Consider the following 17,202-nt stretch of genomic DNA (forward strand, 5'->3'; position numbering starts at 1 on the left):
AAACGTGATCTTCTGAGAGTACTATTTGCCATGTTACGCATTTGTAAGACGGAGACAACATATGCGGGTACGACGTCCTCTTAAGTTTTGATTCAAGCATAATATTTTCTCTTTATTTTTATTATACGAGTAAAAAATAATAATAAATTTATTAAATAATTATTTTGTTATATAAGTAGTTTTAATGTTAATTATTTATTTTGAAATTGAAAAATTCAAGAAACAAAATTAAGTTTTTTTTTTATACAAGAACAAAATAAATATTAAAAACAATTTTGTTGCACATAAAAAGCCGCCCTATGCAGCTGCATAGTTCGCAGTGCCTTAAATCTGTCCCTGTGTACATCGACATGACATGTGTATAGTATAAGCTAAATGCATATTAAATAGTATATTATTATTTAGTTCAAACACAACAATTGTTGTTTAAATAAATCACACATTTTTAAATTTCTATTAAGCCATATTAACTATATTAATAGGTACTCAAATTAATATTTTAGACTCAATTGTATAATATACATTTTACAAACATTTAATTTTGAAAAATAATTTAAATCTATCTACTATCGTTACATTTTAATAGCTCACTCATTATTTTATATTGAAATGTACTAAATGGCAGTTAATATTTCATTGACATAATTGTTTATTATGCAGTTTATATTATTATGTAACTAATTTTATTATAATGTAATATCTAGCAAAAATAAAAAAAATAAGGTAACTAAAATAATATTCTTATTACGTCATTGATTATAACTAAGCTTATTAACTATCATTTGCAAGTTTTTTTTTTTTTTTTGATAGTTTAATAAATAAACATGATAGATAATTTGATAGTAAGCACTTAATTTATTAAGGTTACACAGAAATTTGTAAAAAAAAAACTTAAACTTATGGACCTAATGAAACTTAATCAGGTATTTTTTGTTTTGGTTACTGGTTATATTTCAAGTTTATTTGTTATGTAAGTTAATATTGGTTATTAGTGTAGTAAAAAATAAAATAAAAAATAACTACTTTTTAATAAATATTTATTATTCAATATTTATGTACATTAAGAGCTATATAAAAAAATGTACAATAGTGTTTTATGATTTTGACTAGAATGAGATATATAGTTGAAATATTTTGAAATTATAAGCTTTTGAGTTATTTTATTCAAAACCTCAATTTTTAATCAGTATAAATATTTAATTAAATAGATTCGAAAAACAAATGTTAATTTATTATTTCAAGAGCTGATTAAAAATAGAAACTTACATTATACAAAATACAAATGGAAATACAGTGCATTAACGTCCTGTGAAGCCATATTTTTTTAAGTTGATACATCATAGCTGCTCTGGCATTTCCTATGTTTATAATTTTTGGACATCCGTCTCTCTGAAATAATAGAAACTTCATGAACTTGAATTATTCATAAAAATGTAGTACAATTTAAATTATAACTTACATCCTTTTCTTGGATTGTACATTCCTTACAATAATATGCATCCGCTGTCCCAATTCCACCGCATATAATACATCGACCCTGGAATGAACCATAACTGCATTGATCGCAAATGCGTACCTTTGCACTTGGTCTGATATAAGAGTCACAGATAACACATTTACCATCACATTTATCACACAGTCGTCCAATAGCTATAACAAATATAACATATGTTAAATAAAATAGAAAGTTTATAACAAATATTGTATTACTATAATTAACTATAGATATGAAAATATTATAAAGGAATATTATACACTTACCGACGCCGGGTTGCTTACGACAAAATAATAAGTCTAGATGATGTTTAGCCATCTTGAATGGTTACTGTTTAACGTTAAATAATATAGGTAACCAATAAATACTAAGTGATATTATAAAATTTTAATTGGCCTATGAGTAATGGCTATCTACTATCACGCTGATCACAAGCTCAGCCAAAGCCCAGGTCACATGCAAGTGTATTGATTATTACTTATCATAATTCACAACCACCTCAAAGATTTGAATAAATCAATACCTGTTTCTAAACGTCAGTGTCGCCAAAGTGAAACAGTATAATTCAAGATTATATATAAAGTAAAATTAGCCATTGTTTAATCTACTTAACTCTTATTAGACTTAAAACTTATAATTTATAAGTCTTAGACAAAAATTATGGACTGAGCGTAGAGAAATAAAATTTGGAGATATAATTCTTAGAAAAAAGTTAGCAAATAATTAAAAAACTTAGTCCATTTCTACTCATTAATAGCGAGGAAAAGAGAGAGCATTTTATTAACAATGATAATTTTGTAAAAACTTTTACATGTTCGAGCAGAATTCCCTAAATTTTGATTCTCTTTTATTAAAATGACAATTAACTGACATAATGATTATGTATGATAATTAAATTATAATATCGTTTGTCCTATTGCTTTAGTTCAAATTAATTTTCATATCCATTCCTATTATTTTCGAAACTACGATATTTTTGTCATTCGATATGATAAGTTTAAAAATTTAAAAATTTAATTTTAACTCTTTAAAAAGTAAAAAGTTTTACTAAATACTATTTGTCCTAAGTCACTTCCTAATTTATTTTGACTTTGAAGAGATAATTTTAAAATTGCTAAATATTGCATTATGTTAACATTATATCACCGATGATGCCTTAATGTCATCAAAAAGTACTGTAATATTGTTGGGTGAAAAGGGAAAGTAGTTTTAAAATATTTTGGCAATAAGAGAGGAAAAGCGAAAAGTCCCACCTCTAATAATGGTAATCAATGCTTGATTTGTGATGGGGAGGGGGTGACACACGAGAGTCACCCTTCATTTTAATATTTTTTTACCGTACCCTTTCTATTTGAAATAGAACGTTAGGAACGCAACATTTACTAGTGAATTTGTAAATCGTCAATTTTTTTTTATGCAAAATATACCCAATAACCACAATATTTGTACATTTGTATTGACATTACACGAAAAAATTTTTTTTTAATTTCTTATCATAAAATACTTAATTACTTACTATCTATGAGTCATAATACAGGTAATTTAAAAATTTAAAATGTATAACATATTTCTAGGAGTATGATTGTGAACTGTAGAGGTTCAATTACGGCAGGGTCATAAATAGTGATATAGTGTATCTATGTTATTATAGAAAAAAAAATAATAATGACTACGTAGTATTTTAGGGGGGGGGGGGGGCGGGGAGTCGAAGACCTTCACGTTTATATGTCAAGCACATTTAAGCGTTTACCCACTCACAAAAAAAATTACGACTACATCACTGCTAAGTATCTACCTACTAACATAAATAAATGTGTTATTTAATTAAAATTATAATTGCATCCTAAACATATTATAAAAACATCAATGTTTAACAAAATATTAAAAGAATATCATAAAAATCAAAATTAATAATTATAACACACGTATTTACGAAAGTCTAGTATTTGAATAACTTTTGTAATAGTCATACTACTTATTCTATTTTAATTATACAATTTTAGTTATATTATTCAATTAGTTTTAAAAATCATTTAATAGTATTAAAATGTTTTATATTTAATTATAATATTTAAATATAAAGTACCTACTATTATCGTATCTTAAAATTATTTAAAATGATTGTGTATACAAATAGTTTAAAGTTTTTAAATTTTAGTATCATATTATTTGTGAAGTGATGTTATCGCTATGTATAAATATATTTTTTTCTATTGTGTAGTCAGTACTTTAAGAGTTCGAAATGATGTTATCTTTTTCTTTTTTCCACTAGCGAATTTTGTTTTACAGCTTGGTACTAGACATTTACTCGGCAATTTTAATTAATTAACTTAGCTAAAATTTGAAGAAAAAAAAAATGAGTATATTCGTATTGAATATGTTATTAGTTGATCAGTGACATAACACTAAATAAAAAAAAACATTTAAAATGTTTAAATGACCAATTATAGCTCATTTCCATCCTACTACATTGCAATTGATTTTGAAAGATGATTTTTATTTTAAATACCTACCTACCTATTGTTCGTTATGGCTGGAAGTATATATCTACCTACGTGTTTATATTTTACTGAATTCGTGCATACTACAATATATAACATTTTTATTTATTTAAATTTGCCAGTTGCAAGTATGAAACAAGCACATTGCATTTGCATAATATTACGAAGTACGTTCATATGAATACCCATAATATTACAAGTCTTTAAGTCTATAAAACGCATTGTAGTCCATACATTACAGTATAACGAACAGCGAGTAATTTAATTAGCCTTTGAATTGGTGGCGTGGCGCTACCTTGTGGTATTCGCGTTTCTACATTCATACTGCTTTTTTCACGCCGTATTTTCATCGCCTTGCTTCTCTACATCGTGGTACGATACTCTTACTTATTACCCGCCGGTATAGGGCGTGTTCCAACTTAAGTTGGTAATAACCGTGACCGTTGGCTACACTCCTGTTGGACGCATCGCAGTCGTTCCTTCGTTGTTACATACGACGCCACGCCGCCAGCGTTGTCGAACAATTTGTACGTTATTGTAAACAAAGAGTTGTTCTGATTATCAGTTGATAAGCGCCAAGCGGCTGTTTTTTTGTTTTTCCAGCCAACGGAATATTTCACGTTCGTCGGTCTTAATTGTTCAAAGAAGAAGACAAAGATACTTATACAGGTAATTGTTGTGTAGTGTTTTTTTCAAAACGTTTTAATATAATTGAGCGAGGCACCGAATCTGAAAGTTAGAGCTCGAAGGTTGTAGGTATTACAACAATGTGTTCTATATACTCTCGATTTATTGTTAACTAATCTAGAAATTTAAATTATACAGTGGCCAGTTTGAAAATCGAAAATTGTAAGTACATATTTTGTCAATTTTAGAAAGAAGTGCATATTTTAATGATTTATTTACGCGTATTATTGACGTGGTTTGCGATATTAGCAAATACAAACACCATAGCCATCGTCTACTCTTCTTTCGACTACCACTGCGTACCCAACGACTCCTCGTCATGTTTGATTGTGGTACAAGGGAGACCCGAATTATCGGATCACTGTAATTTGCCGTAGGTGGCAAATGCCAGACACCGATCCATACCGTCGGATCATATCTTTTGGTTACATCCGACGAACTATGAACCACGTGGATATTTGCGTTATCCGATACCTCGTTTATACTACAATGATTTATTTAATTAATCGTAATTTTTATTATTAAAGATTCGATGCCGGTAAACGTGTGAAAGGTTTTTATTAGGAAAAAATGCTGGTTGTCTGTTTTTTGAACGAAGAAGTCAGTAGCGTATAAATAGAGGGGAGGGGTGATGGGGGGGGCGATCATCACCCCTTATGTATGTATCTATATCTACTGGCGATTAAAACTAAAATGTAATTAAACATTTTTTTATTATTATTTAAAATTCAAAAATTTGTCAGCATCAATATCTCCTATACTGTATAGTATATATTATACAGAATTATTATTAATTAATTATTCTATGGTATAGTGATACCTGTAAGCAATGCTTCTGCTGAATACAGCTTCTCTACTGAACAAAGGTATGCATGTGAATATGTGAATATATTATTAACCTTATATCATAATTATTAATTTTTCATTTTGTGTTAATTTATCTACATATTGATTTATCATTTATTTATTATTATTTTACTCTAAGTAAATGATGTAAAAGGACTTTGTATCAGATGGAGTATTCTCCCTTATTTGTTAAAATTCTTTATTAGGAATAGATGTAGTACTGATATTAGTGATCCAAGAGTTTGACATATTACAGTAAGTTGTTTATTGATGAAGTTGGCTTAGATTCATCACATACATTGCTATTGATATAATCAGTATTTCCTACGATAACTAATTGGAAAGACCTTAATATTTAAAAATGATTACATAAAGCTTATAATTTACTATATCTATACTTCCTACGTATGACTAGAAAATTCAAAATAGACAATACTTGTCTTTGAAAACTTATCCTAAATAAGAATTTTAAGTACACCAAAAATCATGATGTGCTTAATAAAAATTCATTTTGTCAACAGTACTATTTTTATCAATAAGAAAATATAAAAAATAAATGTTTCATACAAATTATTTTTATTTGAAATTTATTTTTTAGTTAGTTGTTAATAAATATATTAAAAATTTTTATTTTAAAACAAGTTAACTATTTGAGTCATAAGATAATAATTATAATATAATATGCCAAAAATACTAAAGTTGTTGATTTTTAATTGATTAAAAGTTTATTGTAAATTTAATTTTAAAAATGTTGTTTATTGTCAAGAAAGTCACATTATAGATTTAGTAAAATTAAAAACTATGATATATTAATATTACTGTTAATATATCACTAATATAAACATGACTTCATGGAGTAAATTATGTTTGATATGTTGATCATTCTTGTATATTTTTTATTTTCTTATTTGGTGGTTTTATAAATTGACAAAAATTGTGTTCCTTTATTACGTGCAATGATTAAAATTTCTTAATAAGTCGAATTTTCCATTTTCTTATGCTTGAATCTTTTAAACAATTTTCGCATCTGCATTATTTAGTTAATGTTAGTGTGTTGTTGTTATGCTTACTTAGTGTAATTTTTATGTATTGTAGAGTATAGATATGCATCGTGTTTTCCTCTTATTATTGAGATTATATTCTTTTGTATTGTATTATGATGGTTATAACATCAAAAACTTCACATTCCTTTTTATTGTTTATTATATATTCTTGTTATTCCTAGTATGTGGTAATATAAGCCTATGATGTAATTATAATCTATTTTATGTTGTATGATATATCAGAGAAGTACTTAGCACTAGCTTACTATAGTGTTATATTGATATATTAACATTAATTGTTTTATTATTAGAAGTGTTACATTAAATATTGTTTCCCTTTTATAATTTTGTTATTATATTTTATTTATTATATTTACTATGTTTTTATTAGTTATCGGCCAACTTATACTATAGTATTATCAAAAATGCTTTCAAATCAACAAAATTTGAATTCAGAGGATCAAGATTCAATTACAAGTGGAAACAATAATTCTTTTATGCAATCAACGTTCAACTATAAGTTCAACAATGTACCATTTTACGAAGTTATTGAAGATATTATTAAGCCAACTCTTCTAAAGAGCTCAGGAAAATGTACATTAGAAAACTCTCCTTCAGGTAGTGATATATTTTATGATCACTTTTCTTAGGTTAATTAATTATACTTATAATATCTGTTTTTTTTTCCAGGTTTAATGGAATGTGCATTCAATCATACTATGTCAAACGAACAAGCAACACTTATATCACTGAATCGGGACTTTACAAAAAAGACAGCTGACTTTGTGTATCAATATCAAATTCGAATTTGTCAGTCAGAAGTTGGACGTAGTGAGGTAACTGATTATTTGCCGTTAGGACTTCATATTAGAATTGAAAATGAAACATGTTCTTTGCCACCCATCGCTCGTTATATACAATCAGGAACTGAATACAGACGAGTTGGAAGACCTATCAATTGTACTCAACACTTAAAATTAAGTCCTTTAGTTTCAAACTCCATCATTGTAAACTGGATTCCTGATGAAAAAAACTATGCATTTGCAATGTTTATTGTAAAAGAATTAAATGCTAATACTTTGATAAAAAAACTTCAAGAAAAAGAAGCAAGGAGTTCAGAAGAGACAATTAATGATATTAAAAAACTGGCAGAAGTTAATCCATGTTTTGCCACTGCATCTTTTCATTATTCCTTGAAATGTCCATTGAGTACTATCAGAATGAAGATACCTGCAAAATCTATTCACTGTGATCATTTACAGTGTTTTAATGTAGGTACATATATTTTAAAGAACAAAATGAATCCAACATGGTTGTGTCCAATTTGTAATAAATCTTGTTTATATGATGATTTACAAGTTCAAAATTATTTTTTGGAAATTGTTACAAGCCCAAGACTTCAAAATGACGTCCAAGATATTGAAATTTTTGCTGATGGTTCATGGATTATACCCGAAGAAAAAAATTTTACTGAAAACATAATCAAAAAAGCACCCGTGATACTAAAAAGAACATATTAATTCTTTGTATTTGAATAGCAATAATGAAAAATTGTCTTGAATTGAATCAATCAACAATTATATGAAAAGGGAATGTAAATATTATAAAAGGACTATAATATTTGTGATACAAATTTTAAATTGGTTATTAATACCCTGATCTGATTTGGATACACTAAAGTAATTTTCAAATTTTGGATACTTGGTTCAAAGAATTATGCATGATCTGTTTTTTTATCTTAAAACATACCTTTATAGAAAATTTTTCAAGCCTCATAAATCAGGGGTAGCCAAACAGTCAGTCGTGTTAGAATTTATTTTTAGGCTTCACACACAAAAATTAATTATGATGATATAATAACTTACTAATAAAAAAAAGTTTGGCTGTCCTTGTCATTATTAGTAATCCAATTTTGTAGTTTTTTTTTTTTTAGATAGATAAAAACTTCTTATAGAGCATGAGACTTTGATTTTTAAAATTATATTTCTAAAATTTATATTAAAAGTTTGAATTTCATTAATTTTTACAATTTTTTAATTTTAAATTATTTTTGTTTTCAGCAATATAATCTAAAATAAAAGTTCACTGCCAGTGTACCTTGTAAAAAAGTTTTCTCTCTTTTAAAAAAAAATATTGATATTAGACTTATCTATACAACGTTAGAATTTTCCTATAACGTTTTAAAAATAAGATAATGCATGTCTAAAATATTTGCCAGCATGAGAGTATAAATTGCTTTATTTTATCTCTCATTAAATAGTATAAGCAGGACCCTTAAATAAATATTTTTTTATTATTATTATTCAATAGTATTAAATTCTAGTTATTTAATATTAAATATGTAATTAATTATATACTGATTTTAATTAATTTTTTATAATATTTATAATTTTATTATTAATTTAAGTATTGAAGTATGAAAATATTTGCAACAATAAATTATAATAAACATATGTAGATTCTAATGTTTATAATGATGATTTTTTTTTTTTGTGTGTATACGTATATATATAGTTAGTTGATAAAATGCTTCAATTTATTAACTTTTAGAGTGGTTTTAGATCTAGTTTGTAGTTAGGAGAGATAAAAATTAAAAATTACTAGCATAATATTATGATATAAATGTGTATTATTTTAATAATTGAAGTGCTCGGCCGAACAACGGGAAAAGCGCCAGTCTCGGCATTATTGCGTTTATCGGTGGAATAACGAGGCACGGGTATAATTTATTGTATATGTTCACTATCGCATTGAAATTACAAAGAAATAGATTAAAAGGCAATATTAAGTTAAGTTTTAAGTCGTGGAAAAACGTGACACGTGTCAAATTGTATCATCTATTGTAAAATGCGCTCAGTGGCGCTTGTCCCGTTGTTTGGCCGTGCACTTCAATTGAATACTAATAATAAAATAAATATAATGTTTTCAGCAAAAATCAAATCAGTATTAATACTAAACTAAATGACTTGAACAGTTTATGAAAAAAAACTCATGAAATATGTTTAGTGATGCATCCACTCAAAATTGTTTTTTGTGTTTAATGATTAATCATTTAATTCAGATTTAATACACACATAATAGTGGCCTACTCATAATTTAATGTACAGTAGAGTGGTTACCTTTAAAAAAAATTACGAGAAACGTTTTATTGCTATCCTCTTTGTTAAGTTTCAAAAAAAGATAATTATAATGTATAACCGTGTGTTATAAAAATCTGTGTACAAAAATATTTGAGTGCTCTTATACTTGCATGCATATAGCATATGTTAATGATGTACTTCAAGTATATTAATAATTTTTTTTTTTTTTATCAAAAATATCAATCTTTTGCTGATTGTATAGACTAACCTATTTATTCAATAAAATATCAAAAAGTATGATTGAATTAGTTATTACAGTCAAATTCGCTTATTACGATCTTCAAGGGACCAAGAGAATCTGATCTTTATAACCGAACTTTGTTATATCTGGATTATAAAATGTAACAATACATAAGATATAAAACCAACCAAATACATTGCTTGGAATTGTTTTACCCGGAATATCGTTGTAAACAGCATCATTATAAGCGAATTCGACTATATAGTAATTTGAAAATAACTTACATTTTTAAATTAATTTTTTCCTTCATTAATTTTAAAATTAGTAATTTTCAAAATTTTAAAATATATTTCACTTTATAAAAAGTAGAAAAGTTGTTTTCAAGATAATTTCATGACAAAATTAATTTGTTTTCAGATTTTATTTATTGATAAGATAATTGGTACAGTTGACATCATATCAATTTATTTTTGTAAAAATACAAATTGAATTGAATCTCATTAAAAAAAAAAAAAAAAATTATCATATTGTTTTGAAACATGGTTAACAAAAAAAAATAATATCAATACATTGATTTATAAAATGTATACAAACACAAAAATGTGTTTAGAACTTACAAGTGCATTTGTTATATACTATGGTTATTTATGAATTAGAAAAATCAATCTTTTTTTGTATTTCATAAATTAAAATTAATTAGGGTTATGTTTAATTTAGTTATCTCATTTGATTATATTTAATAAAATTATTGAATAGTAATATTTTGCACATTACATGGAACAGCAGAATTCTAGTGTTACATAATTATAATACTATGGATATTTAAAATTTTATGTTATACCTTTTTAATACTTTTTGAGTTAAACTAATACTGAGTTTAAATCTAAGTGTAAAATGTTTAGTGATAGTTATCACTTTCTAAAATTATCAAATAATGATTCATTTGTGTAAATGTTATCCATCTGAAATTGATATTGAGAAATGGATGTATGAACTGAAAATGTGTAGTTGAAAAGTCCATATTAGTGTATGCTACATTGTTATTCAAGTTTATCTGGAAGCTCTGTCTTGCTGACTATATAAAGAATAAAATATATAAATGTTTATAGTTTTTGTAAATATATTTTAATTACTACATAACTATCAAAAATTAAATTTTATTTGTTGATTTATAATATATCATGATAACGCCTTGAAGGGTAAACGGTGAATCAAAAAAAAAAAAAAGAATAGATAATTCATATATATAATATAAATACATAATAAGAAATTTAATTGAGAAAATGAAGTACAGTAATATTATAAAATATGCTTCAGAGTTTTAACTGTAAATTCTATACCTTGTTCCTAAAATTGTCTTTATTTAAACTATTATGATGAATATCAAAACATATGTGAACAATTACATGAAAGTAGTATATTTGTGTTAATTAGAGAGTAATAAATGTAATACTGTTTTTGAGTAAGTACTTACGATAAAATAGTTATTTGTGTTATTTGATGGGCGATAAAAATGTGTAATTTAAAATATAGTGACAATTCATTTTATTCCAACTATAAATCCATTTATAGCAGTAGTTTTACCAAGGTTTAGTAATCAATTACTTAATGTATTTATTATGAAATGTACGACTAGAAATAGATACACATCAAAATAAACTTAAGCAGAGCAAAGTATAATATTTTAAGATATTATATCTTTACAGATATTAATTTAATTTAATCTAATTTATCATCTCTACAGTTCCAATTGTGCAAAAAACTAAAAATGCAACTAAAACAGTTTTTTGGGTTCAATTAAAACTTAAATTATTGTGAATTTAATGAATAGCACTGTTATTTACATTGATTTCTTGTGTTGAAAGGTCAACAGTATGTAGACAAAAATATAGAGTTGATAAAGGAATTTTTTTTTGAATAAAGTTTATTATGGACTCTTATATTACTTAAGATTAATTATTTTTTTTATTCAAAATGGCTTCAATTTTTTAAATTAGTTAAATTGTATAAAATAATAACTTAATAGTTAAATAAAAAATATCTATAGAATAATAAAAATCAGAATTAATCATAGTCTCAACACATAGTTTGTATTGGAAAACAAATTATTAGTTACCAAAAAAATGCATTAAAACTTAAAAGCCAATATATTATAATATAGTGCAAGTATAAAAATGCTCATAACTTGCTTAAAAACGAAATTATCATAAACAACTTACATGCGAAAATATACCTGTATATAAGGTTTTTAACATGAAGTTTTATATAATTATTATGTTTTTCATACTCATAACCTACTTCAAAGTTAAAATATCGTAAAAAATTAACGAGAGAACAGAGATAATGCTCTTACCTAAAAGTTTGATAATAGGTCAATTCATTTTAATATGAAAACTAAAAGTACACTATTGAAACTAGTGAATGAAAATTTATTATTTCATACGTGTGTAAGATAAAGACAACACGCGCGGGTGCGGTGTCCTTTTAATTTTAATGTTTAAATCATGTACAAGAATATTAAAAACCTAATGATATTTATTGTATCATTTAAGTATATTAAAATATACATAGTAATTAAAAATTGTCCATGTATGTAATGGTTTATTTTGTATTTAAAAAAAAAAAAAAAAATGTAAAAGCTTAAAAATCAATTTTAATAAATTATTTATGTTAATACAACTGATTTGTATGCTCATTTTATAGTTTAGTCATTTAAATTGCATTTATTCGTATTTTGAACTTTCATATCTATCTATTTTCTATGACGCAACCACTTATGATAATTATATTGTAACCAACTCAATTAATAAGATAGGTTATATAAATAGGTTATATAGATCAAGGTCAGATATAACTTATATCTGACCTTGATGATTTAATTACCTTAAAACCTAAAGCACACCTACAAGAAATATAGTAATATTTATTTTATTTATGTATCTCAGTCTATCGATAGATACTCTATAAAATGCGATAGGCGTTAACGTCAAAAATTTAAATAACATTGTAGACTTGTACTACAGATAATATCTTGATTTTCAATTATTTGATTAATCTTTACATGTTAAATTTATAATACTATCGTGCCTCTATTTATATTTTTAACCGTGAATTTTTTACCACATGGTATTATTGTAGTGCATTTAGGGTCGGCTCAAGCAAAAATAGTGCACTAGACGAAATCAAATTTTGCCGCCTTTTAAAATAAAATATTGAGCTCTTATTTTAACTTATCCCCTCTTACCCTATTTTTTATGTGATATGTATATTTATGTATTTTTTATGTATACCTATATATACATAAAAAATATTTTAATTTTTTTTTATTTAAAAAAAAAATAACGAGTAGTGTAAGGAGTTTCAGCTTGGGATATTTATAAATATTTTTATTTTAATGTCATATTTGTATGGTTATGTAATTGATTATAAATTCATTAGGTACACAAATATTTAGATTTTAGAAATGCATATAATCAAATATTTATTGCTTTCTAAAAAATGAAACAAATTATTGTAATAATTTAAAAAGACCTTTATTAATTTTTTTATTTATCAGGGTTCGATTATACGCCTTTAAATTAATTACAAATCATTATATTACCTTTCCTCTCCTGACAGTGACTTCTCTATTGATACTGTAGTGAATGTTTTGAATAGGTATGTTGTAAGGTGACCAATATGTATTAATTAACTACAAGACTTTCTTTATTCAAGTACACTTATTAACTTAATTTTAATTTTTTAATGCACAAATTATTTAACATATATTTAATTTTAACTATAAATAATTTTAACACTTATGTCTTCTTGTATATCTGATCTGCGTAGTCTTTTATACTCGCTTGTGATCGTTTATACAAAAAGACGGTAAGAACACTGTCCTTTTGACAAGCGGTGACCGGCCTTTTTATAACTAATGTCTTGCATGTGTGTGCGTGTGTACGTGTGTTATCAATTGTTTCTATAATTTTATCTTATTCAATACTAACGACTTGTAACTATCGGTTATCATAAGTATTTTAAATTATTTTATTATACTCTATTTAAATATTTAATTTTAATTATATATGATTGCTTAGACGCACATCATTACATTATTATAATAATAATATTGATAAAATAAAACAAACTTAATTTTATTTGAAATTGACTTTTCTTGTTTTTACTGGAGCAAAGCTCTGTATAAGTTCTTCCATGTCTATTTTTCAGCAATTTCGTTTTCAGTAGAAAGAGTGGTCAATCCTACCAATCAGTCTTGAGATATACTTCATCGCAAATACATTTTTAATATTTTAAGTTTTGAGAAATTTCTCTCAGCTGTTGCAGCAGTTATTGGTAAAGTCATTAGAATCTTTAGTATCATATAAGTATTAGAATAGGTATAGGTAGTTCTATCAATTTGTTTCTACATACGTACTCATGAACTGATTTCGGATCACACGTTTCAAAAGTAAAATGTTTTTACAAAGAAAAATTTATATTGTTATATAAAACTTATCGCTTATCTGTTGTTGACTATTAACGATATAATAATTAATTTTTTAGAGATGGTGCACGTTAGTGACAATAATAATTAGGCACCTAAATCTATACACGATTACACAATATATACGTACATTGTATACAATTATAATAATATCACAATCTCGTTCTGTTGACAATCAAATATCAATTAAATTGTATTTATTGCTTATTCTAGAAGTATAAAAACCATAATACTATTAGTTTAATATATACAACACAAATTATTTAAAAAATATTATAATTTATAGTAGATATGTATTATAATATAATAATAATACCTATAGTTATTTTTATTGTTATTAGTTCTTATATCTGCTCATAAAATGTTAAGATCTTAATTATTCTAAAACAATTTTTTAAATAATATTCGAAAATATGATGTTCGTTAATTTTTCAATGAAAACGTCTCGTAAACAATCTAGTTAAAATCATTTAGATGACTTCGTTTTCCATCTTGGATGTCTGTTTGATACCAATTGTGTAATTTACCTAGATCAGATAAAAGATACGATCTAACTAAATTTAGCTATAGCAATTACAATGAACATACACGCGATTTACGCGTTGAAAAAACGTTCACAATGGCTGCAATTCGGATTTATATTGGATACAGCATATATAGTAATAACTAATAAGTTTAGACAATATTATTTTATTTTTTAGGTAAGTTGGTTTTTATGGATGAATTTTTTTAAAAATTTTTCTTACATAATAGCAAAATAAAAAAATAAAAAAATGTATGAGTTAATTTTGAAGATGCTGCCTTTGCCGAAGTGCCGCTCTAGGCAGGTGCCTAGCTCGCTTATACCTTGAGTTGGCCCCGAGTGCATTTAAGTTCGAAATTGAGAAAAACTTTTTAATAAAATAATTTAAATACTTTGATTTATCAAACGATACATATAATGACTAAGGCTAGAGATTGCATATTCTAATAAACGTTAAATTATTCATGCATCTATGCCCTTAAAAATTATCATATATGCTCTAAAAATATTCCTAAATACTAAAATATGCTTTTAAAAATATTTAATTTTTCATTAAAAAATCAAAAATTATAAATTTATTTATTTTTAAATTAGGAATTTATAATTTAATTTTCCCAACAAAAAACTGTATCTAGTCAAGAATACGTATTATACTAATTATATATACGTCAGACGAAAACACATACGATATCAACTGACCGTATTCGGCATATTTCTTATCGACCGACTTTATGTTTTTTATTAGTCAAAAAATACACCATAAATAGATTATATTTTAATCATTTTAATATATTTTTTTTCAATTTCTATACAATTAATATTAAATATTATATAATGCATATAAAGTATTATTATTATTTTATATTATTTGTATTATTCGTAATAGTAACTCACTTAAAAATTAAAATATCTTGGGAAAATGCTTTATCTTATGAATACTTCTCTAACTGTTTTTACACAATGAAGATCATATTTTGTTAAACAAGAAGCAGATGTTGTTTTTGCAAATCGAACAATCACGACGAAACTATAACATCGAATATTGATTGTAAATGTAGTTGCGCGGATTTCTATGCACTCGCAGATTTTTTCCTTTTCACTTTTTTGGATTTTTTGTCAATTATCTTCACGAATCAAAATATTGAATATGATGGTAAATTTTTTTTTTGCATATTTCTGTATATTTAATGGTTATTGCATATTTTTATAAAATTCGAAATGTATTGCATATTAAATTATTAAAGCAAAAATTAAAAAAAAAAAAAATGTATAAAATAATATTTTGTCACGTAAAAATATTAAAAATAATTTTGTTGGTATTAAATAATAACCAGAGTGTGGATTAATATGCAATCGCTTGTTATTTTCTTTTTCACTTTTTTGGATTTTTATCAGTTATTTTCACGTATCATAATAATTTGAATATATTGGTGAAATTTTAATTGTATATTTCTACATATTTTTATAAAACTCGAAATGTATTGCATATTAAAGCGAAATTTTTTTATATACTTGGTGTATTTAAATAATTAATTATTATAAGTTGTTTAATTTGTGGATTTTGTATAAACAAAAAGTTTTCTTGTGTATTTGATGCATATTTTTATGATTTTTGCTGAATATTATATGACATACTTCAATATTTTTTAATGCATAAAAATACGTGCTCTAATTATAATAATATTTATTATTATTTTTGAGACTGGAAACAACTGAGAGAATAGAAAAATTTCGTCGAAATTTGGCACAAAAATTTTTGGTGCAAGGCGGGTATGTGTGCAGTTAGTCGTAGAACGTATAGAAACTGCTTCCGTGTTGTTCGGGTGTTGGCCGAACACACAATGAAGCAATTATATATAGGTTATCAATTTCTGGCCCTTCAATGTTTAAAGTTATACTGCCTGTGTTTTAATACAAACAGTTCCTGCCGTACGGCTGAGTTGACGCCGACTACCGCGAGCGCCTTGCATTTGCTTGTCGTCGTTTCAGTCGTATATATACATAGCACATTGGCCTCGGTGATCACAGGGTAGAGCGTAAGCGTTTGAAGTCGGAAACCGCGCTCTGGCGGCGGCGTATGGTCACCGCTGGCAGACTCGGAATCTACCACATTCCGCGTAGAGTGCACTGCCCTTACTAAATATTTAACATGAAAAATAAATAATTTATTATTATCCAATACTCGCTGTTTTGTATACTATTTATCAATTTATGGTTTGTGTTTCAAAATGCCACAAAATTAACATAATAATAAACTAATACATAAATAAAACCGTAAGTTTTTATTTTCACTTGAATTA

General features: G+C 25.5%; 2 protein-coding genes across 3 annotated transcripts; one reads left to right on the plus strand and one right to left on the minus strand.

Annotated features, from left to right (window-relative positions):
- Positions 1–1,094: 1,094 nt before the first annotated feature.
- On the minus strand, positions 1,095–1,813 carry LOC112603971 (PHD finger-like domain-containing protein 5B). The gene is made up of 4 exons (XM_025352808.1): positions 1,762–1,813; positions 1,460–1,650; positions 1,267–1,389; positions 1,095–1,106 (listed from the first exon to the last, which is right to left on the minus strand). Exons 1-4 carry the CDS (start codon positions 1,811–1,813, stop codon positions 1,095–1,097), a joined length of 378 nt encoding a protein of 125 aa, XP_025208593.1.
- A 2,690-nt stretch (positions 1,814–4,503) lies between these two features.
- Positions 4,504–8,366, plus strand: LOC112603954 (E3 SUMO-protein ligase PIAS1-like). Of its 2 annotated transcripts, none has more exons than XM_025352787.1 (3): positions 4,504–4,665; positions 6,964–7,190; positions 7,263–8,366. In XM_025352787.1, the coding sequence occupies exons 2-3, from the start codon at positions 6,998–7,000 to the stop codon at positions 8,090–8,092; spliced, it is 1,023 nt and encodes a 340-aa protein (XP_025208572.1). In that variant the 5' UTR covers positions 4,504–4,665; positions 6,964–6,997; the 3' UTR covers positions 8,093–8,366. The 2 variants fall into 2 exon arrangements, with proteins under 2 accessions (XP_025208572.1, XP_025208573.1); XM_025352788.1 differs by lacking the exon at positions 4,504–4,665 and adding an exon at positions 4,677–4,845.
- The last annotated feature ends 8,836 nt before the right edge of the window (positions 8,367–17,202 follow it).

The sequence above is a fragment of the Melanaphis sacchari genome, unplaced genomic scaffold (assembly GCF_002803265.2).
Source record: "Melanaphis sacchari strain LSU unplaced genomic scaffold, SCAv2.0 Contig116_pilon_pilon, whole genome shotgun sequence".
Lineage (NCBI taxonomy): Eukaryota > Metazoa > Arthropoda > Insecta > Hemiptera > Aphididae > Melanaphis > Melanaphis sacchari.

Coding starts and splice junctions, on each gene's coding strand:
- LOC112603954 (XM_025352787.1), top strand. CDS start 6,998: ATGCTTTCAAATCAACAAAATTTGAATTCAGAGGATCAAGATTCAATT. Junction 7,191..7,262: donor ATTAGAAAACTCTCCTTCAG/GTAGTGATATAT, acceptor TTTTTTTTCCAG/GTTTAATGGAATGTGCATTC.
- LOC112603971 (XM_025352808.1), bottom strand. CDS start 1,813: ATGGCTAAACATCATCTAGACTTATTATTTTGTCGTAAGCAACCCGGC. Junction 1,651..1,761: donor TCGTAAGCAACCCGGCGTCG/GTAAGTGTATAA, acceptor TATTTGTTATAG/CTATTGGACGACTGTGTGAT. Junction 1,390..1,459: donor GTACAATCCAAGAAAAGGAT/GTAAGTTATAAT, acceptor CTATTATTTCAG/AGAGACGGATGTCCAAAAAT.